Here is a 25,934-nt window from a genome sequence, read left to right on the forward strand (position 1 = left end):
ATGTAAATGCATAGAAATAGCGCAACATGTACAGCTTTCACGTTTTAACATATCTGTTAAAAATATTAATTTCAAAATGCCACTAAAATATAGGCAAGATACATAACAGATTTTTTATCTCAGGCATATTAAAAAAGTATACAGAATGATATAATGGACCCCCTTGTGATCACCACCTAGCTCCAATAATTATCAACTCATGGTTGATCTTATATCACCTATTCCTAGTTTATGTGTGTTCCTTCCCTACTTTCCTTTGAAGAAAGTCACAGAAATCACACCATTCCTTCTGTATACATTTCACCGTGAAACTCTAGGAGAGAAGCAATAGTTTTAACTAACCACAGTACCTTACGATGCTTTAAAAAGTAATAATGATCCCTCAATATTATCAAATATCCAGTAAGTTTTCAAATTTCCAGTCAGCTCATCAATATCTTTTTGTTTGTTTATATTAGCATCAAAATCAAGTCCATGTATTACATACTTCTCCATTTGCAGAGTTCTGCCATCCATTTCTTTATTTTGCCCTTGCATTTATTTTATTGAAAAAAAACTGGATCACATGGCTGAAGTTTCCCATGGTCTAGATTTACCTCTTGCATGTCTGATGTGTAGCTTAGTATGTTCTTCTGCTTTCTGTGTTTTCCTTAAATTTCCTTAAATTGGAGGTAGGTCTAGAGACCTGGCCAGATTCGGGGGTACATTTTGGCAAGACCACTTCTGTTGTTTCCTTTCAAAGGCACATGCCTGGCTACCTTTGACTTTGATGTTGGTTCCAATGACTCACAGCCTAGATCTACAGATTTATAAATTCATTATTGATTACAAAATGTATAATATTGTGTTGTATTAGGCTCTTTTCATTTATTACATGGAATATTTCAATAGAGACAAATTTCCTCCCATATGCTTTCTGGTAGCCCAGAGGAACAGTTCATTATAGGAAAAGCAAGCTAAATGCTTGTGCTAAATTTTATTGAGCTATTTTGAAATGATGGGTTGGTTCACCAACATCATCTAATGCTCCAACTGCAAGTGAAGTTTTGTCTTGTTTTTTTCAGTCGTTCTCATCATTGAACACTGGAATCCTCCAAAAGACGGACCCCAGGTCTTTGGACACAATCCAAGAAGCCTTTAGCAAACTCCTTGAATCTGGTGTGCAAAGTGGTACACGCTCATCTCGTAGAGTTTCTCTCCTAAGATCTGGAATCAGCCTTTTCTCCAAGGACTTCTGGTTCCTTTTGGTGGAAAGTGGGTTTGTAAGATATATTCCTGACAAAAAGAGGTGCTCACTGTTTTTGGATTGGCCAACACTCCCAGGACTTTCTAGTGGACAGAAAATAGATAAACATACACACTAAAATATATCCTAAGTTCATGCCTATAACTCAGCTCAATACCATAGCGTTTTAGTTAAATAACACATTGCTTTCTTCCATAATCTGACTAATTCAAACAATCCAAAAAACTCAGACAAAGCCGGAGTATACAAAGGCTTCCAGCTCTGATTCAACAATTGGCAACAATGAGCAATACTTTACCAGTTACAGGGGAAATGACAGCCTTTAAGAAACTCAGTTTGGAGCAGGAAATCATGTGACATTTATTGGTTGAGACTTCTATGCTTTTATCCACTCACTGCATCTCACAGGAATACTGGAAGATGCTCTCGTGAACATGATACATGTTAATTTTTATCTTGTTTTGTATTCGTCTCTATTTTGTTATGAGATACAGAAACACAAGATATATCACTGTATTTTTATATCGTTATGCCCAACTATCATTTCAGAAAGTAATTTAAAAATATCTCAGACATTCAGAAATATATGATGAGTGTTACGTATCACCTTCTAGATTGATCATTCCTCAATCTTTAAAGTTTTAAGAGAGGTGACAAAGTAGAAACAAGGCAGTGCATTGTCTACCTCCCGCCTTCCAGCCCCTCCTCTTTTTCTGTAAGCAGCCATCTTCCTAATTAAAGTGGGGGCTTATCTTTCTCCTGCATAACCCACCAACATACGCAGCATGGCTTTGCTGGTTTCTAAGTAATGGTACTATGGCAGGATTATAGTTTGATGCCTACGTGTGAAGGTGCGGGTGACGTGGATGACTACATGTGAGTGTGGGTGAGTACAGGTGAGTGAGTGTGGAGGAATGTGTGTGAGTGGGGGGTGTTGCTGTGAATGGCATGTGAGTGTGTGTATGTGGATTGTGGATATGTGAAGTGTGTGACCGGGTGTGGTGAGTGTGTGACTGGAGAGGTGTGTGTGTTGGTGAGTGTGAGTGTAAGTGAGTGTAGGTATGAAGTGTGTGAGTGTGAGTGTGTGAGTCCAAGTGAGGGTGTGAGTGTATGAGTATGTGTAGTGTGTTGTGTGAGAGTGTGTGTGACTGAGTGAGTGTGCATCCCTCTTCACCCCAATGCTTTTCACTGGTATTCCGCATTCTTTCCCCCACCTCAAAAATAAAACCGAAAAAAGATGACCCAGAGTTTACTAAGCTAACTTACCAGAAGAATTCTCTTTTTTTCTGTCTTTTTCTCTCTCTCTTGTTTTTGTGAAAGAGGGTGTTGTTGATAAACCCAGGCTGACCTTGAACTCAAGATCTCCTGCCTCAGTCTCCTGAGTGCTGGGATTACAGCCATACATAACTATGCCTGGCCAAAGAAAGATTTGTGAATGCATGCTTGCAAAGCCAGTTTCCTCTTTGGGGCCAGAACAGGTTAAGAGATTAGAAAGAGAAAGATGAGCAGTGACTACTGTAAGGACAGGGGGGAAAAAGAGAGAAAGGATCATTGTCCTCAAATATGGATCTCCTACAGCAGGTTCATCACTTGTGTACAACCCACTGTTCAAAGTGTCTCAGAAACGTAGAGAGATCATCTGGAATGTTTACAAGGTGAGGAAGTTAGGGTGCCTTCCTTGTGCAGCCAAGAAACCTAAAGGAAAAACTCACTCCTGGCCCAAGGTGAGGAGAAGAACCACTGGGGACTTCCCAGTGGACGGCAGTGCACTGAATGTGGTAAAGTGGACTTCCTCTGATCTCCTGTACCTTAAATTGCAAGATTTGTCCAGGTCCCCATGTACAAAGCTCTACTGCATTCACTGTCATTGCTGCAGAATATTCCACACAAATATACCATATTAAGCATACTGTTGAAACAATGCCTCCATATTCTGTCTCATATCTCATGCTGCACACACAGGAGTGACTCTAAGGTAGGGCAGAGAGGAACCGCCAGGCTTGGCACAAGCACAGCTCCAAGTTCATCAGATGCTGCTCTGCTGTTCCTCAAACCACTTACACTGAGGAGGCTGAGCACATTCTACCATGGTTTTGATGGTTCTAGCTGCTTTTCTGGGAACTACATGTTAATATCCTTTGTCTAGTTTTTTCTATCATTATTTGTCCTTTTCTTATTGATTTGTAGGAATTCTATATGGGTTGCAATTATCTTCTCCCACTCCATTAACTGACTTACTGTTGACAATGGCATCTTTTGTAAGTTCAGATTTTAATGTAGTTTCATTGATCTATTTCTTTGTGTTTTTGCTTTTCTTCTTATTTAAACATCATTCTTTACTCTCAGTGTCATACAATCAACCTCTTATATTTTCTTCTGTAAATGTTAAGGATTTTCATGTTTAAATAACCTGAAATAGAGCTATTATACACACACTTTTTTCCGTATGAGTAACAAATCACATCTACATCATGTATTGTTCATCCATCTTTTCCACACATATGTCAAGTCTCAATATATGTGAGATGAACTCTCTATTCTTTCCCACTGGTCTATTTGTCAAGCAACGAGTCAGCCCAATAAGGTCTTGATTTTAAAACTTGGCAGTACTGGGGTTTGAACTTGGGGCCTCAGGTTTGCTAGACAGGTGCCCAACCACTTGAGCCACACCTTCAGCTCTTTTTGCTTTCAGTTATTTTTCAGACAGGGTCTTCCTTTTGCCTGAGGCTGGCCTCAGGCCACAATCCTCCTTCACATGCCTCCTGTGTATCTGGGATTAGACACGCACTCCCATGGTCGGCTTGTTTGTTGAGATGGAGTCTTGCTTTTTGCCTAGACTGGCCTCATTTGCCTAGGCTGGTTTCGAACTACGATCCTCCTCATCTCTGCCTCTGGAGTAGCTGGGAGGAAATGTTTTATAAGTCAAGATATTGTGAAGCAAGACTCCCACTTGTTCTTTTTCTCTTCCATATGACTTTTAGAATCAGCTTGTCAAATTCCACCAAAAGCTCACTGAGATTTTGATTCAATATACTAAATTAATAAGTATGTGTTAAAGCATTTTCATCTTTAGGCTACTGAGCCTTACTAGAATGAATATGATTCATGTTTTTATTTCAACTTTTATGTCCTTCATTAATATTTTGTAATATATTTTCTTCAGAAAGATATTGTACATGTTTTACTGGTATTTTCCCTATGGCTTTTAGCAGGCAGAGATCCTGGTTTAGAGAGTTTTGAAGCTTATATAATTTGAGGATATTTCCTTGAGAAAAATAGGAAAATATTACAAATTGCTAACTGCTTCCCTCCTCTGGAGGGTTTGGAACGCAAGGTTCATTAGCCTCATACCAAATCTGCACTCTACCATAAGTTGTCTTTGTGATTTCACCCCAGTGAGTGACACCTTTGAAAACTGCTTAACTTTTAAAATGCTAATGAGCCTGTGTGTTGACATTACACCCAGAGAATTCATTGCCTTAGAGATTCCAATTCTACAGTACCTCTTGGATTTTCCATAAAGACAATCAAATTACCTGCAAGTAAGTTTATGCTGTCCCTTGATTTCCTCTGTTTGTGTCAAACACAATCATACAACACCAGAATTCTTTTTAAATCATCTAAAATACAGTGCCTACTGAAGCTAGTCACTGAGACAAATATGAAGCCTGCACATTTTAAGAGAAAACATAAAAGTAAGCCTGTTTCAGTGAAACATATGCCACAATACTTGCATGGCATAATTTATAGTGTGATACAAGGAGGAGTGTCTTATAGACGTTCAGGGATGTTTGGCACATGTACCATATTCAATACCACTTCTTATCTATTGACTACTACTTTCCTTTCAATAAAAGTTGATTTGTACTACCAATTAATGTAAATTATTCATTTAAGATGGATGGCTTCTAGTTAGGACATAGAAAACAAGCCGAGTTCTCACTAAAATTGTAAAATTCTGAGTTTTTTTTTTTTCTGAGGTGATTCTTAATGACAGCAATGTATTTGTTTGTACTTCGGTGTCATGTTCAAAGTTAGCTGGAAAATGCTGAGTAATCAAAATACAGAACATTTTCCCGGAAGGAAACAGACAGCTGATAAATGACAGAGGGAATTCTGGATAGTGACTTACCTGGAGATGCCATGTACGTAACTTCTGCATTGATTCCTATGTCAAGATCCTTCGCAAACACAGTTGTAACCAATGTATTTGCTGGCTGACCTTCCAGAACCTGTCATGAGAACAAATGGCTGAAATATGAGTCAGTTATATATTTTAAAGAAGCATCTATGGAACTTTAAAAAAAGAACACATTACACTAAGCACTGTTTAACTATTTTTAAATCCACACGCCCTTCAAATGTCTTCCATATGAAAATTCTATAGGTGGAAGTCCATTAAAAGAATTTACCTTACAAGTGTACATCTTTTACTCTGTTTGAACAAATTATCTGAGGCATTTGAAGTAATTTTGCAAATAAATACATAAAAGTAAATGAAATCAAATTAAACAATTTCATATTTTTGGATGCCTTTTAAAAGAATTCTAGAATCTTCTCATTCTTCAGCTTCTTATGTCATTGTTAACAGGTAGTTGTTACAGTCCTTTATGTGCTTAAAATAAATATGAATGTCTCAGGAACACACTTCCCACAGGAAATGTATCGTGTGCGTAATAGGAACCTCCCTGGATTGCACAGGTGGAGTCCACTGCCAGTAAGGCAAAGGATGCTTCAATGATGTAATTGTACATCATTATGGTAATATGCTCATTTTTGCTTCCATAGGATTTTTCTCTCAGTCTGGCTTTGGTGATCAGGTAAAAGTTACTAACTTCCTCAATACCTTTTTGAGTTGTTCAGTCTGCATTTTGAATATTCATTTTAATTGTTTTGAAGTATTAGCTGCTAAAATTCTTATTCCTATAATCTATCTGACTAAAAAAATGATGAGTGCCCCCAAAATACAATTACTTATTATGTACATGAACTAAGCTGCTAATTTTCTATATACATTATAAAAGACACAAAGATGCAAAAATAAAAAGATGAGGTAGTATAACTATAATTAGAAAAGTGTATCTGTGTATGTCTGTCTGTTTGCTCAGAAAGACCAGTGTTTACAGTCTCTGGATGAACACCCATCCACAGGAGGATTGCAGATAGCTCTCTTGTGTCAGTGACATGCGTCAGTTGCTCATAAGGAACTCTACACAGAGACACAAGCAAAACTGCAGGAAAAGCAATCCACGTGTCAGATCACCCATCCTGAGGTGCCATTGTGTCTGCATCAAAGGGCAGAACTAGGTTGCTTATTATCAAGCAACTCGAGGGGCAGTTTCAGAGAGTACACACATCCCTTCTGTCTTTCTTTTTAACACATGCACAGTTTCTAGGTCCTGTACAAATGCAACGCCACACCAAGACTGATTTGATAAATTCACACTTTTTACCACAAGATGGTGCTCAAAACAAATGACTAAGAATATTATAAATTCATTGCAAGACTACTTCACAAACCTTGATATGAAATTCCTTTCCAGGGAGACACTGTGGGAAAAACGGCCTGTTGTCATTGGTGTCGGTAACTGTGACATAAACTACCATGGTGGCACTTCGAGGTGGAGAGCCATGGTCTGTCACTAGGACAGTCATCTGATGGTGTCCCTGATGCTCACGATCCAGTGCCAACCAACTGATTAGTTCACCTGAGGAGCATGGGGCACAAGAGACTCAGACACTGTGCAGTAAAATATTGTCATCATGAATCACATCTGAAATAATCCACAGGAAGGAATCAAATTGAAAGCTTTGTGCAAAAGCACAACTCCCAAGAGTTCATAGTACTTTGGCTCTATGGTATGGTTGAAAAAATTTACTGACATTGTTCCTTTAAGTGCTGCTTTAAATTTGTCGTTCTTTGTATTTCAAATTATCGACCACCAACCATTCAGACTGAAAAGATGAATTCATGAAAACAAATGATTCGAAGATTTAAAATGACTGCTTATCCCTCATTATGTTGCAGCCCAAAATGGCAGAAAGAGGTGAGCTATGATGACATCATGAGTTTTGGGTTCCAGCTCCCCATCTATCTCCTCTCTATGCTTACTTCCTTGGGCTGCTACCGCAAACAATGCCATGGAAGACTTTAAGGTATTTTATAAGCTGTAAATTCCTGGCAGTTGTTATCATTACTTTACATGAATAGTAAAATATCTTCCTGAATGTCATGATCTTTGGGCAGTGTCTTGTCACTTGCACGTGCAAGCATTCATTTTTATCCTACAAAACATATACATAGCAATGGATGGTGACTTCCCAAATAACGACTGGTGCTTTACAAGCCTTATTTTATATATTCTTGCCTAAAAACGTGCTAGCTTTGGTTTCCTCATGTATTTCCTCATGAATCAGCCATGGAGACTCCGTCATAAAACTGTAACTGCCTCTCCCTGTTGCCAAGGGCCTTCCAAAGCCAAGTGCTTTGTCCAATAGCTGGTCTCCTGCTGTGGAGCTCAGTCATGCGGTGGTTCCCTTTCCATTTACAGAAATATATTCATGAGAAAGCAAATACAAAGCAGCTATCGCCAAACATTCTTACTGGTAAGATTTTCTTCTTCTTAATCCAAATGAAATGACATCGTATTACGAAGAAAGCTGAAAGGAGCAAAACTCACATTTGGGTAAGTTGTTGAATTGGTGAGCTTAAATTTAGCATTTACAATAAGTATTTACTTGAGAAACTATATTTATATAGTGTTTACTACAACTGTGATGGTAAAATAAATCATACGCACAACTGCATTTTTCAAGTTCCAATCCATAATTCTCTGAAAACCCAAAGTCCTAAATAGCCAACAGACAATAGTGTCATGAACCAACTCTGACTTACACTAGCAGTTGTTCCAAGGTCAGGGATGGAAGGGATGGTGAGGCTCAGGCTTCACCAAGCCAGGCTAATGGGAGCCAGAGTCCCTGTCACTAAGAAGATGGTCAGAGCTCCAGGGCTGGCCTGCCACACGCTGAAGGATGTCTCCAGCCCTGTCTTACCACTCCAGCAGGTGACAACAGTTTACCAGTACATAGTCTTTCAAGTCCCTTCATACACTTTACTCAGCTCTTTGCCCTTCAGAGCAGGACATAGAACATGTCAGCAATTGTCACCTCTGTTCATGGTAAGGACACAGTTCTGAGGTTGAGCTACTTGCTGAAAGCCATCCAAGATGGACTCCTGAACCTCTGAATCTGAGTGCTGGACTAACTGTAGGAGAAGGAAGTTCGTGGAAGATCCAGCTGAAGTTTGCATATCAAAACAAGTACAAAGGAGAATAGATGACCTAGAAAACAAGAAGTCTTGAGGATAAAAGCACAGGCAGGGTTGTCCTGTATACCCACACAGCCTGTGCCCTGCAGAAGGAGCCCCAGTTGAGGGAGTGAATGGAGCACAAGCAGCCTGCTGCCTTCCTGGTGAGCCACAGGCCCTGGTAAAAAATTCCACATGCTGGAGGCAGTGGCCCCTCCTGGCTTTTACAACAAAGGCTTGCAGTTCATCAGAACTAAATCTAAATCCTGTCCCATGAAGGGGTAGGGCACCGTTACCCAGCTTGTGACATGAATGGTGCTACCTGAAATCCTACAAACTGTTGGCTTCCTCTGTGCTGAGACCACTATGACCTCACTTCAGCTATCAGAGCCACGGTTTTCTCAGCTATGTATTTATAGCATAAACACATTTTGTTGTAAGGACTGAAGTCCTTGTAAATGTAAACAATATCAAATTTAAAATATAATACCTTTTTAAATTTAATTTTTAAATTAATGCTTCAAAAAGTAATTATGTCACTATAATTAACCCCGTCTTCCTGGTTCCCTTACTAACATGACATCCAGGACATATGTGCTTAGAGTGATTTTGAAATCTTAACTAATGTACTACTTTAAACTTGATGACATTTATATTTCATAAATATTTCTACAAATGAAAAAGCACGGTTGGTGAGAAAAGCAAAACCTTCACACAGAATTTATTCATTGCAATTCTGACTGTACCTCTAATTCAGTATCAGAACCACAAACAGTCATGCTCCACTAAATAATGGGGACACATTCTGTTAAATGTGTTATCAGCCCATTCCGTCCCTGTGCAAATGTAATATAGTACACTCACACAACCTAGATGGTACAGATTCCTGTACACCTGAGCTGTGCACCATTGCTGGTAGGCTGCAATTCTATACAGTGAGATACTGTACTGAAAGCTGTATGCAACTGTAACACAATGTAAGTATTTGTGTATCTACACATATCTAAACATAGAAAGGAAACAGCAGAAGCTCTAGGCAATGGGAATTGTTTAGTCCCGTTGTAATTTCATGGGACCTCTGTGCTATATGGACTTCACTGTTTACCCAACATCATCTTATACAGTACACAAGTGTGTTGACCATATGGCTGGGAGGTAAGAAAAGTTGTACAATCACACAATACTATCATCAAACACTGTTGACTAAAAATTTAATTTTAACTGTACCTAAAGATTCAAGTTTTCTCCATCTGGTTTTCAAAGAATAGTGGAAGCAACAATACACTACCTGTGTTAGGATTCATCTTGAAGAATTCTCCACCAGACAAAAGGAAATAAGAGAGCTGTCCATTCTTTCCAGCATCGGTGTCAAGGGCAGTAATTTTGCCTACTACTCCTAGGGGAATAGGGCTCTCCTCCACTTTCAAAAACAACATGTCATGCAAGAAGGTAGGGGAATTGTCGTTCTCATCCAGGACATGAATAATTACTGTGGAGCTCACATTTTGCAACACTGTGTCTTTGCGGATCCCGGCAAATGCTGTCAGGCTGTATGTTCGTGTCCTTTCATAGTCAAGCCGTCCCCGCAGATAAATCCAGCCTGTGTGGGGGTGGACCCCAAACATGGCAGAGTTCATACTGGCCTCCAGGGAGTACAAGATCTGGGAGGCCTGGCGGTGCGGGCTGAGGGGCCAGGCCAGGATTTGCAAGATCTGTGTCCTCGGGGCGAGGGACTCACTCACCTCCACGTGATAGACCAAATTTTCAAAGGTCAAGGCCGGCCTTTCTTCATGCTTTTCCACTACTATGGTCAGCACCATCAGAGACGCCCGAGCAGGTGCACCATGGTCCTGAGCCACGAGGGTCAGTGTGTGCTTCTGAGGCGTGTCACCTCCCAGGCTCCCACACAGGGACACCATGCCGAGCACGGGGTCCATGGCAAAGGCGCTGGGGCCTGGGCCTGCAATGGCATAGCGGATGAGTCCATTGGGGCCGCTGTCTTTGTCCTCTGCACGTGCGAGGTACAGGGCTGTGCCAGGAGGCGTGGTCAGGGAAATCCTGACCTCATCCGAGGCCCTGGGAAACTCGGGGCCATTGTCATTGATGTCCATCACCGTGATATTGACCTCTGTGCTGCTGCAGGCCGGGGAGCTGCCAAGCTGTGCCTGCACGGTGAGAACCACCACCGGCTGCGTCTCGTGGTCCAGAGGCTTCTGGGTGCAAATTGTGCCCAGCCATGGGTGAATGGAGAATGTTCCATCCAGGTCACCAGAAGAAATGCGATAAAAGATCAGTTCTGAGGAATCTGCAAAGACAGCGACAGCCATCACTGTAGGCCAGGAAAATGAACCTGGATACCCAGACACTGAAAATATCAATACATTCCACATGTGTGGAGAGCCTGTGTGATACCTCACTTCCTCCTCCAACCCCAAGGCCATGAAAAGGTGACATGGGAGTTAAGATTTTTTTGGTGGGTAAAGGAAAAGTGCAGTGGACAAAGAGCAAGTCACAGGCTTCACTCTTTTTGCACTAGGTAAAAGGTATAGCTATTCAACAGAAAAGAATTTGGATGCCTTTTTTGCATATTTGAGGAAAGCAAGTTAAGTTTGTGTTGATGCTTCTCTGTGATATCTACCTATGAATAGCAAATACCTTTCTTCCACAGAGATGAGAGGGAAGGAGGGATGAAAGGACAGGAGGGGCCTGGGAGGAGGACAAGCTTTTGGAGACAGAATTAATTCCCCTGTAGGACAGTGTGGATGTCCTGCAGAAGTCTCTCTGCACAGGAGAAAGGGAGTCATGCAAGGATATTGTTCTGGTACTGTTTGATAACAATAGATTTTAGATCATTCAGATTGGCAGCAAAAAGGAAATATTTAAATAAAACATGTCTAAGTTGAAATACAATGCAAATACTTATTTAATGAGACATAATTATGTACAGTTGACCTGGAAAGTTATTCAATTAGATAGATAGATAGATAGATAGATAGATAGATAGATAGATAAAAGATGGATAATAGAAGATAGATAGGTAATAGAAGATAGATGATAGAGAGATAGATAGACAGACAGGCAGATAGATACACACACATACATATATATATTAAGTAGGGGGAATGGTAATTGCATAAGAAATTATAGGATATATTTTTGTAAAAAAAGAAAATTTTAAATGTGTTGGCGACTGGATTATAGGAAATACTTTGTACACACATTACAGTTATTCTGTATTATTCTGTTAAGCTTTCTTTTCAAAATGCCCACACTTTTGTTACCAGATAAAGATGTAGGATGGATGGAAACAATGTTGAAAAACAAGAGCAAGCCACCACTTGTGCTTCTCCATTCATTTTGTATTTAAGACTACATAGCCCAGGAAAAGACAGAAACATTTCCAATGATGGACTCTGAGGTAGCATTACAATTATATACTTACTTAAAGCCTCTCTTGCTTTCACTGTCCCGACAGAACTGCCTTCAGGCACATCTTCATAAACCAAGAAAGTGTACTTGGGCCTTTCAAATCCAGCAGGAGCGAGTGTGGTGGGAACAATGTGTACAGTGACATCAGCATTAACAGCAGCCGTGAGCCCACCACCATCTTGAGCACAGACCACCAGAAAAAGTGTAGCAGGTTCCAAATGACTGAGTGTTGATGTTAAGTAAATAATTCCTGGGTAGGGGAAAGAAAGAATTGCAGATGGTAACATGCAATAAATACTAATAGTAACACGTGGTCCTTGAAGTCTATTGTGATGTTTAATTTTATGTGTCAACTAGACTGGGTCCTGGGGTGTCCAGCTATTTGGTCAAACATTATTCTGAGTAAGTCATTAAAAGTGGTTTTGGATGAGAATAATGTTTAAAATCTTAGACAGAAGACAGTAGATTGTTCTCTGTAACATAGGTGGGCCTCTATCTCTTCCAAAGAATTGAAGCCTGAATAGACCATAAGAGCTGACTTCTGGTGAGGATGAGAAAATTCTTCCTGCCTGTCTTCAAATTGGGATACTGATTTTTTTTCCCCTGCCTTCAAACTGAAACATTGACTCTTCCTGGGTCTCAAGTTTGCTGGTTTTCAGTCAGGGATAAATCACTGGTTCTCTTAGGCTCAGCTTTCTGACTTACCTTACAAATCTTGGGACATGCCAGCCTCCATAATTGCATGAGTTAATTCCTTGTAATAAATCTCTTTACAGATATGTAAATGTGTATTGTGTGTATGCAAATGTACAAACAACCTATTGGTTATCTTTCTCTGGAGAACCTCAATTGAGAGAACCTGAAAACTGACATCCAAATTCCATCAAGTAAGTGGTATTTTCACAGAGCTTAAACATTAAATATTTTGGAAGCATATCACTTCACCCAAAGACCATTAATTGTGTGGCCTTTTTTTTAGACCTTGCTACCATGTCACCAACTCCAAATGATGGAATCATAGGGCATACCCCACAGTCTAACTTGCCTTGAAGTGGTGCTACCACGGGTATAGGGTGATTACAACCTGCCCAGGTTCCAGAATGCTAAGTCCACAAGATGGAACTAAAATTGTATTTTCTGAGGTATTTGATGTCTGTCCTGGCACAGCAGCCCTCTTTGTCAACCAATTCCTCTCTTAGTTGGTGAGAAGATATAATTGGACAGATGCATTACAAAAACTCTTCCATGTGTTAAGTCAGAGGAACAAGAGTGGAAGGTTAGGCTGTGAATGTAGCATGTGGAAGAGAAGAAGGTATTTACGGTCAAGTTGGGAAGGGATTAGGCAGTGCTGAAAAAACTAGTTATTCACTATTGTTAATACTGCCTTTCAGTGTAATTGGTTTGAAAACAAAAATAGATGCAATTTAGCCAACTTAAGAACAAATCTATTACCAGTGGGAGGGGGACGGAGCGGGGGGAATAGTGAAGGAGGGTGAATATGGTGTAAATACTGTGTATACATGTATGTAAATGGAAAAACGATATCTGTTGAAACTATACCAGAAATGGAGAGGGGAATGAAGGAGAATGATGGAGGAGTTGAATTCAAATATGATATAGTGTAAGAACTTTTGTAAATGCCACAGTGTACCCCTACCCAGCACAACAATAAGAAATTGTTTGTTTGTTGTTGTTTTTTAAAGAATGGACCTGTTGGTTTTGTTTAATAAGAACATACATACAGATTGGGTAAATTTGCATACAAATAAATATACCTGTAGAATCTGTCATGATATATTAGTTAAATGATGGAATACCTCACTTTTTGCTAATTCTGAGAAGCTTCCAAAAACATGAGAAATGCGATTTTCTGAGCATAAATTACACTTATTCAGTTTCTCTTTGTGGGTCAAAACTTGCCTATTTAACAACTTTGATTCCTTGTTTCTGTTTCTTTTAGAAAGTTAATCAAACATGTCTCATTTGTCTTTGGCATAAAACACCAGCACTAATTAAAGTCAAATATTTTGCATAACATCCTCGAAATACAATATCCCTATTTTTCCCCAAGCTTTATTGAGGCATAACTGACATATAAAATTGTATCAGTTCAAAGTAAGCAATGTGATGATTTGAGCTCACCATTTTCTTTAATAGCTCCTTATCTAACATGATTTAAGGTAATTTCCTTCATGGTTCATTTCTCCTGAATATGCTCCAAGCTGATTATCCTAAATTGGGCACCCAAAGCAAACACTTTTCTAGATCAATATATTACAAAGAATAGTATAAATGCTCTTTATTAAAGTGCTATAAAATACCACTAATAATGCCAACTATCATTGCCTAGTTTTAGCAGCCACAGTAAACTTGGGGTTCATTTAGATTCAATGACCCACCCATCCCATAAATTTCTAAGTCAGATATTTCCTATCAGTAGTAGTACAGTTTAAAACTCCTATGATGTAAATTCTTTAATTATTAATGTCTGTGCTTGGCTTAAAAAAGTAAAACTCAATTGCTTGAGCCCAGGAGTTTGAGATCAGCTCAAACAATACAGTGAGACCCTGTAACAAAGGGAAGGGAAGGGAAGAGGAAGGGAGAAAGGGAAGCGGAGAAGCAGAGAGAGAAAGAAAAATAATACAAAAAGTATCAACAGAAGAAAATGAAAAGTCCCTCAACAATCTCCACACCCTGGTGTATGTTGTTCCAGAGTTAACTCAATTCCAATTTTGCCTGTTTGAATATTATGACAACAAGGAAATGAATGTCTGCTCAAACAGATTACAACCTAGTCTTCCTGCCTCCAGACAGACTCGTGGAACATTCTTCATACTTGTAATAGGACAGCCTTCCTGATGTCTGCATCTAAGTATACCTATGCCTTCATGTTTTCAAGCTGAAGTTCGTTGTCTTAACATACCAAATCATGCATGAGTTGACCCTTTTCCATCTCGGTATAATAGCTCTCTCTGTATAATGGCCTTTGCTCTCACAAAAGTGAAGTTCTTATACTTTCCAGAATAGAACTTGCTCTTTCCTATTCAGATCTTTTTCCCAGAACGACTTCTTTGCTTTGTCTAATCATATTTTAATGTACAACTCAAGTCTCACCTGGTGCAGGAGGACTTCACTTAAACTCCACAGAGCACTAGACATCAGCCTTCTATGATCCCAGGTCACCCTCCTATGGCCTAGGATCATATGCCTACTAGAAATTGAGGACATTATAGTTTAGTCATTATTTTTATGTTTATTATCATTCACTTACTTACTCATTGGCACATTCAATGATTTATAAATAAAATCAAAATATAACATTTGGAAAACATATAAACAACAATTTAGTATCCATAACAAGAGTTCTACCATCAAGATGAAAATCCAAGTAAACTTACTGGAAAGTGAATTCTTGTGGTAACTGTTTCCAGAATTTTTATTTCTTCAATTTTAATTTTTTATTAAATGAAAGAATTATACTCAGCTAAGAATAATCAAAGAAATGGACACAGTTGATAAATGCAATTATCTGTCTTCAAACTTTCAGGACTCCTTTGCACTGGTATGAAATAGGCCATGACTTAGAAAAATCTAACAGGGCTGCTAGATCACTTCTGTGTTTCTTTAAGTATATTAAATGTACTTATTTTATTCATGGTTCAATCATAAATATAGAAACCATGCTATAAATTTTGGAGAACATTTAATTAAAGGAGGTAATTATGTGGGTATAGGAAAAGTAAGAGTCAGAGAGGGATGATAAATATTTACTACAGGAAGCTGTGACCATCTCTAAATTTACAGGGACAATAAAGAAATGGTAGCAGTACTTGTACTAAAGGGAGGAGGAAGAGAAGCCACAGTGGGGCTCTGCACTCAGAAGTAGCCCCATGTGTATGATACCCAAAATTCTGAGGCACCTCCTTACAGCTGATACTTAGGTGTCTCACTTTCCCTCCTGCATTCAGCACTCCACACACAGATGAGTGAAGTCTGTGATGTTTTTTATCCTTTCCTTCAAGTGCTATGAATGTTAGATTTCTGATTCTGTATGCTAATTTTATGTTCTCAAGGCTACGTTTATTTGTGAATGATTTTAATTAAATCTTAGCAGAACCAGACTCTCTACAGAAACCTGGCATCTTAGACATTTTCCATATGGGGAACTGATTCTTAAAAGCAAGGCAAGAAATACATTTTTGAGAGTTTATGGAATAATAAAAAGACCATGAAAACAGATCCTTAGAATCAGATATAACTGGTTCAAATCCCAGTTTTATCAATTCCTAGTTTGACCTTGAGCAGTTTCATAAATGCTCTGAGTCTGTTTATCCTCTGTGAAAACATGTGGAATCAGACCAACATCATTTACTATGCAACAACTAAGCAGTACATATAACCAAACCACTTAGCACAGCATAGGGCCTGACATAGACTGACTTCATAGTACAACACTAGCCAATACTACCTCCATCCCCTCCCTCCCAAGGACTTTAAGGTATATGGGTAATTTATGGGAGAATTGACAAAGAGTGATTTAAAGGTCCTATGAGGGACAGTTGGGGAAATTGGAGTAGCATCCATGTTCTATAAAATTCCATGAAAAGAGTACATAACAAATTCAATAGAAAAGTCCTAACAGCCTGTCTACCACGGCCCCCCAGGCACTGTGGAGGAGACTGTAATGGCACACCTTATACCTACATGTCCAGCACCCTCTGGTAAAATGGAAACACTAATGCCACAGCTTTATCTCAACCAGTCTTGGGTGGATATACAGTTTCCATTTGTACTGCTACTGTGGATGCTTATATCTTTTTATTGGGTTTACAATGTGCTCCCTCCCCAAGTTAATATTTCAAAATCATTTGACTAATCCTTCCTGGTTTCATAAGCCTACATACTGACACAGGTTACCCAAAGGACTGTGGACCAGGAGTTCCTTCCAAGGAGGCCCAGATACACAGCTAGTGAACAAAGACATAAGACCAAATTTTTAGCTTTTTTTCTCTCCTACTTGGTCATTTGAAATACACTGATAGAGTTCAGAATACCACCCTATCAACACTACTACACACTCCAATCCACCACTACCAATGGCACTAAGCACTGACTGAAATAGTCAGTTGAAAGGAAAATTATTTTCTAAAACTCCTTGATGACCCAGACCTGAGTGGTGATGTCACTTGGGGGAGTCCCATGAGAAAGTCATAATTCTGGCAACAATAGAGGAAAGAATCATTTATTATTTGGAGACTGTATTATTTGGTAAAGGCAGTGCATTAGTATGACCACTTGGAACCTCAGAGTGTGAATGGGGTTTTTACAGATAAAATTAGTTAAGTATCTCAATCTGAAATCATCCTTGATTATGGTGGACCCCCCCTAAATTCAATGCCTGAATGTCCTTATTAGAAGAAAGGACCCAAGAAGACTCAGGCATGAAAGCCATGTGAAGACCAGGGAGAGGTTGGAGGTGTGTGAACACAAGCCAAGGAATGACAGGGACTGCCAGCAGCCACAAGAGGGGCAGGCATGGGATGGCACCCTCTCTCAGAGTCTCAGGGAGCCAACTCTGTCAATACCTCGGTTTCAGACTTTTGGTATCCAGAGCTGTAAGACAATAAAATTGTGTTATTTCAAGTCACCCAGTTTGTGGTCCTTTGTTTCAGCAACCATTGGAAGCTTACCCAGGCAGTGAGCACATCACTGTGACTTAGGGACTCTGAAGCCATTGAGTCACAGCTCCGATCCTGGCTGCCAGTGATAAGCTAAGCCATCCTTGGGTAGGCTGCTACTCTTCTGTGGATCATAGACACATTTGTCAAATGGGGATAAAACAGTTCCCACATCAAAGATCTGACCTAATTGTTAAAAGAGTTGGTAGATCCCTCATATGTGGACATTAGATCAAGGGCAAACACAACAAGGGGATTGGACTATGAGCACATGATAAAAGCGAGAGCACACAAGGGAGGGGTGAGGATAGGTAAGACACCTAAAAAATTAGCTAGCATTTGTTGCCCTTAATGCAGAGAAACTAAAGCAGATACCTTAAAAGCAACTGAGGCCAATAGGAAAAGGGGAACAGGTACTAGAGAAAAGGTTAGATCAAAAAGAATTAACCTAGAAGGTAACACCCATGCACAGGAAATCAATGTGAGTCAATGCTCTGTATAGCTATCCTTATCTCAACCAGCAAAACCCCTTGTTCCTTCCTATTATTGCTTATACTCTCTCTACAACAAAATTAGAAATAAGGGCAAAATAGTTTCTGCTGGGTATTGAGGGGGGGGAGTAGGAGGGGGTGGAGTGGGTGGTAAGGGAGGGGTGGGGGCAGGGGGGAGAAATGAACCAAGCCTTGTATGCACATATGAATAATAAAAGAAAAATGAAAAAAAAAAGAGTTGGTAGAGGGAGAGTGCAGAGAAAAATTTCTGGCACATAGTAAATGCTCAATAAATATTGTCAAACAACAAAGTTACAGTAAATTTAGTTTAAAGACCTTAACTTATATTTGTGATTCTAGAATCAAGCCACATCTTATTATAAGACCGAGCAAGGGTTCATGTGCGCTGAGTGGAAGAATTTGGCTTTATAGACAGAAAAGGGTCAAGGAAAGCAGAAGCAGAGAACAAAAAGCAATGGATTGTTTCAAAGTTACTCCTTTGTAAAGGTTAAAACATGGAGAACTTCCTTATAATGCTAGATAAAACTGGACCATTAGTAGATTTGGGGCACTTTCCACCTCTTGACATCCTAGAAGGAAGTTAAGTTTCAGCTTGGTATGGAGAACATGAATGACTCCATTTTGGTTTGGTCTGTTGGGGCTGGTACAAGAGCTCAGTGCAAACCAATGGTCTGTAATTTTATTTAATAATATTCACTATTATTTATAGACTAGGGCTTTATATCCTTGTATTTTCAAAAGCATATAATTTTTGCCTTCCTCTTCATAGGAAGATTTTGACAATGGATATAAAACTTATTTTTAAGTAAGATTAAATGTGCTGAATAAACCCATGTTTCTACTGTTGTTATTCTTTTATGTCTATTCAGGGATCAGTGGCTAAGAGAAATTATAACCTTTACAGAGAAACTCATGCATTTTGTTTTATTTTGTGGGCAGTTGTAACCAATGCTGACTCACATGGTGCATATCTCAATGTGTTGCTATAATTACTTTCCAGACAATAAACAAAAAGATAATTGATGAAGGCTATTTAAATAATAAACCAGAAGCCTGACTTTATTTTGGAGTTCTAGAAAAGTAAAAATAAAAATATGCATAACTAATTCCAGTACATTAGTGAAATGATGATAAATAAAAATGTTTTCCACTTGCTTTGATTTCTTCCTAACGGTCTTGCTTCTATCTCAGAATCCGAATCTGTCCTTTTGAAGTTTTTCATTGTAAGATGATGAAGGAAAGATGCCTCCTTCCTCTGGTGCTGTCGCATGAGACAGCACCACACTTCTCTGAGCACCTGCATATTCTTCAGAAACACGGGACAGAAATGGGATCTACCTAGTGGACTTCTGTGGAAATCAGAGGATGTGCTGTAGGTGAAGGAAGACATAGAGCATTTGCCACATGGCAAGTATTCATAACTTTATAAAAAATTATTCTTATCCCAGAGACATTTTATGCTGAGTTTATTTTATTATTTTTTGGGTGGGACTGCAGTTTGAACTCAAGAGTCTCACACTTGCTAGGCAAGTGCTCTACCAGTTGAGTCATGTCCCCAGACATATTTGCTTTTTTAATTTGTTTTTCAGATAAGGTCCCATGTTTTTGCCCAGCATCAGACTTGGACCTCAATCCTCCCACCTCCACCTTCTAAGTATGGCCCTGAATTTCTTTGATTTTAAATATCTTAACATAAAAGATTCATCACATTCTACAACTTAGTTTATATGTTTAACATCTGACATTAGAAACACTTAAGAATCATTTGAAAATATTTCTCCACAAAGTGGATAACAGGGCTGAAGGCATGGCTCAAGAGGCAAAACACCTGCTTAGAAAGCATGACGCCCTGAGTTCAAAACCCCAGTCCTGCAAAAAAAAAAAAAAAAGAAGTAACCTACAGAGTTAAAAAAAACTAAGTAAAGTGAAAAAAATAAGTGTTTGTTTTTTCAAACTGAGAGTAAAATTGTGCATCCAGTTGTCTACCTTCTGAAGCTGATTTGAGTCATCAGCACATGATGGTCCCAAAACACACCAAACAATTAATACTTTGGCTTACAGTGGCATTAAGTCTGCATGCTAAACACCTGCTATGGTGGTCTCTTCTAAATTTGTTATTATTTTTAAAAAGTGTCCAACTTAAACCTGCACTGTAAACTTTTCTTTTTTCTTTTTGTCTTTTCTTTTTTGGTGCTGGGATCGAACCCAGGGCCTCACGCATGCTAGGTAAGCGCTGTACCACTGAACTACATCCCAGCCCATAAACTTTTCTATATCTATATGTAAGCAATTCTTGAACTTCAATTAGAAAAAACTGACATTATACAATTTTGATTTCCAGGGAATACCTGCTGTTTTTTAAATATAAATCTCCTCCCCAAATATAAAATCAATTTTATATATTGGAAAGTAAACTTACTAATGCTAACTATAGGTAGAAAAGGTCAGAAATTTCCTATATGCTTACTTTTAACTTTTATTTTCACCAAAGTAAGATGAGTCCATTACAAATATGTGCTTTATGAAAGTGTGGGGTGCAGGAGAGGGTCTCAGGGAAGGGGCAAACCAGGCTCTGGAAGAGCAGCACCTTCTGTTCAAGCCCTCCCAAGTTCTAGTTCAGGTTTGCTGACATGAAAGCCGTATCCAAGAAAATGGTCTTCTAACTGAGAACAAACAGTTGGGACACAGGCATTTGTGATGGGTTTGGCTTCTCTTCAGAGTGACCTAGTGAAGCAGGGGATCTTGGAAAAAATGGACAACAGAGAAGGAAAAGATGGACAACAGAGAAGGAAAAGGGAGATGTAAGGAAAGGCTTTTAAGTGATGCTAACAAAGTGTGACCAGAAAGAGTCCTCTGGTCAGGAAATGCTAGCAAGGCATTACCCTACACTTTCTCCATGGGAGGACTGAGGAGAGCATGTGGAATTGGGAGGGGCTGTCATCTGGAAATCATATTCAAATACCCATTGTTTTTATAATATGGTTTGTGAATTACAGAACAATCATGCAACAGTGATAAAACAAATTACAAAAACCTTAGAGGGTACACATAAACACACTGAAAATAGAAAAACACAGAGAATTAAGACAGCAAACATTGAAAAATACTCCCTTCCTATGTAGGCTCTCCTGGATTAATGCTCCTTATTTAAATAATAGTTTGGGCAATTATAATATTTAAACTTAAAGGACCTTAAATGAAAGCATTGGCTGCTTTTGCTCTTTCTATGAATTATGCATATTAGGGAAATTGACCACAGTTGTTATAACTAAGTGCCTCAACATACCTGAATATAGAGTGAAATAAACATACACACACACATTGTGAAGGGCTTTACGTTAGTCCAGACACGAAAACGGTTATTACTGTTATGTGTCACATAAACTCTTTGTTTTCTAAATGGACTTTCAAGAGTTTACAGTCCTACCTAGAAAACCATCCCTGGCCCCAAGTCATGCCATTCATCCAGACTAAATATGGACTCTCCTCCAAATCAATAAATCTGAGGCCATAAAAGCACCAGCCTCCTTTGTTCTCACTCAACCTCCTAGGCTCGACCTTCTGGGAGATACAAGTTGCCAGCCTTCCAAGTGCAGGAGTTCTAGGGTGTAGAATCTTTCAGAAGGCCAGGCATCCTGAGGAAGATTCTCTGGCCTGTGCTCCTGTAAATGTTCCTAGTTTCTACCAAGTGCAGAGCTTCCTTGTGGCCTCTTTCTTGACCCCCATGAAGTAATATAGGTGAAATTAACTATCCCACACATAAAACAAGACAAACACAGATTAATTTGTCTTACAGACCATGGTTGAGACAGTACTAAAGGCAACTTCTGTTTCTAGCAGCAGGGGCTCTGACGCCCTTCCTGCAAGCAAGTGCTGCTTGAAATATGCACATCCATCCTCTGAAATGGTTCAATAAAGTGACAGTACAGCTGCCTAAAAATTAAGTGATGTCAAGAACCCAGTGACGAAGCAGCATACAACAGAGTCTTGACCTTCAGGACATATGCCAAACCCTAGAGGCCTTGAGTTTTCCTTTCAATGACTTTGTGGATCTCAGGAAGCAGAACTCAAGGCCAGGGCCTTTTAGGAGGACAGAAAAGCTGGGAATGGAAAGTCTCTCAAGAATTTATACAATTAGGGACTGGGCACAGCGGCTATTACCTGCAATTCCAGCTACATGGGATGCAGACATCAGAGGATCAAGGTTCAAGGCCAGCCTGGGAAAAATGTTGAGACCCCCATGTCAACAAAGAAGTCAGTGTTGGTGGCACAGACCTGTTATTCCAGCTACAAAGAAAGTACAGGGAGGCGAGTCATGGTCTGAGGCCAGCCCCAGGCAAAATGTATAAGGTCTTATCCAAAAAAATAACTAAAACAAAAAAGGGTTGGGGTTGTGACTCAAATGGTAGAGCACCTGCCCAGCAAGCTCAAGGTCCTAACTAAGTTCAAACTCTGGTACAGTCAAAAAAAAAAAAGAAAAAAGAATTGTCAAATAAAATTAGGTCTACAAAATTTCAGTTTAAGAAGGAGCTAGAAATAAGACCCTTCAGCCCCAGTACACTGCAAAGAAAATTGTCTGACTTGAAACTTGGTGGTAAATAGAGGTGGTAAATTTTTTTTCAAAATTCCTAAGTATAAAACAGAACTCCCATCAATGAGCAGTCTGAATTCACAATATAGGATAATGTGAAAATTTTCAAGCCAAGAATTTGGTTTAAAATAGTAGAGACTGGGGGGCTGGGGACAGAGTATGTGCCTAGCATGCTCAAGTTTCTGGGTTCAAATCCTAGCACCCTAGCAACACACACACACACACACACACACTCTCACACACATACACACATACACACACATACACACATACACATACACACACACATACACACATACACATACACACACAAACACACACATACACACACACGCACACATACACACACACGCACACACACATACACATACACACACACATGCACACACACACATACACACACAAACACACATACACACACATACACACACACATGCACACACATACACACATACACATACACACACATACATACACATACACACATACACACACGCACACACACACATACGCACACACACACATACGCGCACACACATGCATGCATACACACATACACACACACACATACACACATACACACACACGCATACACACATACACACACATACACACACAAACACACACACATGCACGCATACACACACACACAAACACATACAAATACACACACACATACACACACACAAACACACACACACTCACAGTACTGACTTATGTTTCTCAAGGATACTTGGACAGAAGAAATACAAATAATTTCCAGAGAAACCCATCTTCATCTCCAGGGTTCAAAGAATTTTCTCAGACAAAGATCCAAGACCACAGTAAAAAAAAAAAAGTCACAAAAACATTTGAGGAAGTGTGTTGACATGTGTGAGACTGAAAACCAGTAGCAGATTTAAACTGGGAAAGTCTTTAGGAAATGGACACAGTCAAAATACTCTAGTTGAAAACAGAAGTTTATAACTGAATCCAGCCGTGTATGGTTTATAAGAAACATACCTGATACAAAAAGGCTACAGCCAGGTGAAGGTGAAGATGGCCAGTGGGTGTTACCTCCATCTTCATGCTCCTGACTCCTCCCATTGGTTGGATCCATGGTGTCCCCTTGCTCTTTGAGTCTTTTCTTTAGTCGTATCAAGTTCTCTTTCTCCCTTACTAGACTTCTCCCTTAGTCTTCCCTCCTCTTCAGACTTCTAAGCATCCCTCTAAGTACCAGGTATTGGGTTCTATTCCCAGGAGGCTCTCAAAGAGTGGTCCCTGACAACCTGCATCAAATGAACTATGAAAACAAAATTTCCCAGGCTGCTACCCAGATATTCTGAGTAGATTCAAGGAAGGACCCCTGAGGGGTGTCGGTTTTATAAGCTCAATCAGTACTTATCATTTAAAGTTTGAAAACCACTCTTTCTTTCCAAATACTCATTTTTTCATGGCTTCAGTAGTTAACTTAATTCTAGTTCTTCCCACCTCTTCTCACCTGAATTTCAGTTCTGTACATTTTCCTTGGTGGCACTTCCCCTGGGGCATTTGCCAATGAGATATCAGTTGAACCATTAACCATCTTAGTTAAAATTAAGAAATCATGTGTTGGGGACTGGGAGTGTGGCTCAGTCCCTGCCTAGCAAATTGGAGACACTGAGTTCAAACCCCAGAACCACAAAAAAAGAAAGAAATCATGAGTAATTTATCCTCTATTTCATGAAAAAATCTAATTAGTCACCACTCCTATATTATTTTCCTCTAAAATATTATCCAATCATTTACTTCTGCTCTGTTTTCACTGCTTTCTCCTTAAGTACAGACTTCATTACTTTATACCCAGATTAGACCAAGACCTGCTCAAATTCTCTAATCCACCCAGCCCTCTGCTGTCAGGTAACTTCCCTTAAATATCACTTTCATCACACAGATGAACAAAACCTTCACATTGTACTTTAATTCAGGCTTCTCTGTCATACTTTTACTTTCCTTCATAATCCACCCCCACTTGATGGAGCTTTTCATCATCTCATCTTTCAGGAACCCATTATGACTTCAACAGCTACTATCAACCAGTTAAAATTCTTTCTGCTGCTCAAAGTCAGAAAATAGTCTCAATTTCATAATAAAACATCCAGGACTACATGATAACCAAAACTCTAAATATACTGTAAAGTTTGGATGGGGCACATGTAGTTGTCAAAAATAGTTGGTACTCTCTCTCTGTCTCTGTCTCTCTCTCTCTCTCACAGTCCCTCTCTGTTTTGCCTTAACTCTGCTCCTGCCTTGTCTTGTTCACCTACTTCTGAACCATCCAAGATTGAAGCATGGGGGAAGGAGGGGCGGGGAGGAGGCCAGGAAGCTCCTACCTGACAAGCACTATCACAATGACCTAGCACCCCCACTAGTTAGCCTGAGCAGTTGTTTAAAACTCATTTTCACTTATCAGTACTGTATTACTCAGCTTTCTATCATCATAACAACAACTGAAATATGCAGCTTAAAAGGAGGAAAGGTTTATTTGGGCTCACAGTTTTGGAGGTTTCCTTCATGGTTTGTTGGCCCTGTTGCTTTTGGGCCTGGGAGGGACAGTACATCATGGCGAGAGCATGTGACAGAGGAGGCTGCTCACCTCATGGCAAACAGGAAGCAAAGAGAGAGAGAGGAAGAATAGGGGCCAGGGTTCCAATATCTCCTTCCAGGACATGATCCCAGTAACTTTACTCCCTCCCATTTGGTCCCTCCACACAATATGCCAATGGCTGGAGACAAGCTTTCAACACTCATGATACAAATGACAGTAGGTGTATTCATGGCTTTTTTAGAGAAAGCTTCTAACTTCTAATCTGAAGCTGGCTTAGTACAGGTGAGCACATTCTACATGACTGCTCATTATTGCTTGTGTGTCTCCTGATGAAGTGGGCAGCTCTCCCTCTGGTCCTGTCAAGACACAACCTAAAACAACCCCATCCCGCTCCCTTGCAAATGACCTACACCCAGGAGAAAGAGGAAGTACTCTTTGGTCTACAAAGTCCTGGAATGCAGTTTGTCTCCACTTCAGAAACTGCTCCTTTATTCTGCTACCAGTCATTCCTTCCTTAAGATTTCTCAGGTACCAGTCAGTTGTGAGTCTACTGTTAACCCCATTCAGCAGGAAACATGTTCTAAGCTCTCTGAGTAGAGAGTAAGG

At 39.6% G+C, this 25,934-nt stretch overlaps 1 protein-coding gene across 1 annotated transcript in view; it reads right to left on the reverse strand.

Moving 5' to 3' along the window:
* Dchs2 (dachsous cadherin-related 2) overlaps positions 1-25,934 on the reverse strand; it is a 246,551-nt gene that overhangs the window by 75,707 nt on the left and 144,910 nt on the right. The window contains exons 4-7 of the mRNA XM_074041332.1: positions 11,995-12,231; positions 9,841-10,857; positions 6,767-6,954; positions 5,379-5,478 (exon numbers count right to left, since the gene is read on the reverse strand). Coding sequence (XP_073897433.1) covers positions 5,379-5,478; positions 6,767-6,954; positions 9,841-10,857; positions 11,995-12,231 — 1,542 coding nt within the window. The remainder of the gene's footprint in view (positions 1-5,378; positions 5,479-6,766; positions 6,955-9,840; positions 10,858-11,994; positions 12,232-25,934) is intronic.

The sequence above is a fragment of the Castor canadensis genome, chromosome 9 (assembly GCF_047511655.1).
Source record: "Castor canadensis chromosome 9, mCasCan1.hap1v2, whole genome shotgun sequence".
Lineage (NCBI taxonomy): Eukaryota > Metazoa > Chordata > Mammalia > Rodentia > Castoridae > Castor > Castor canadensis.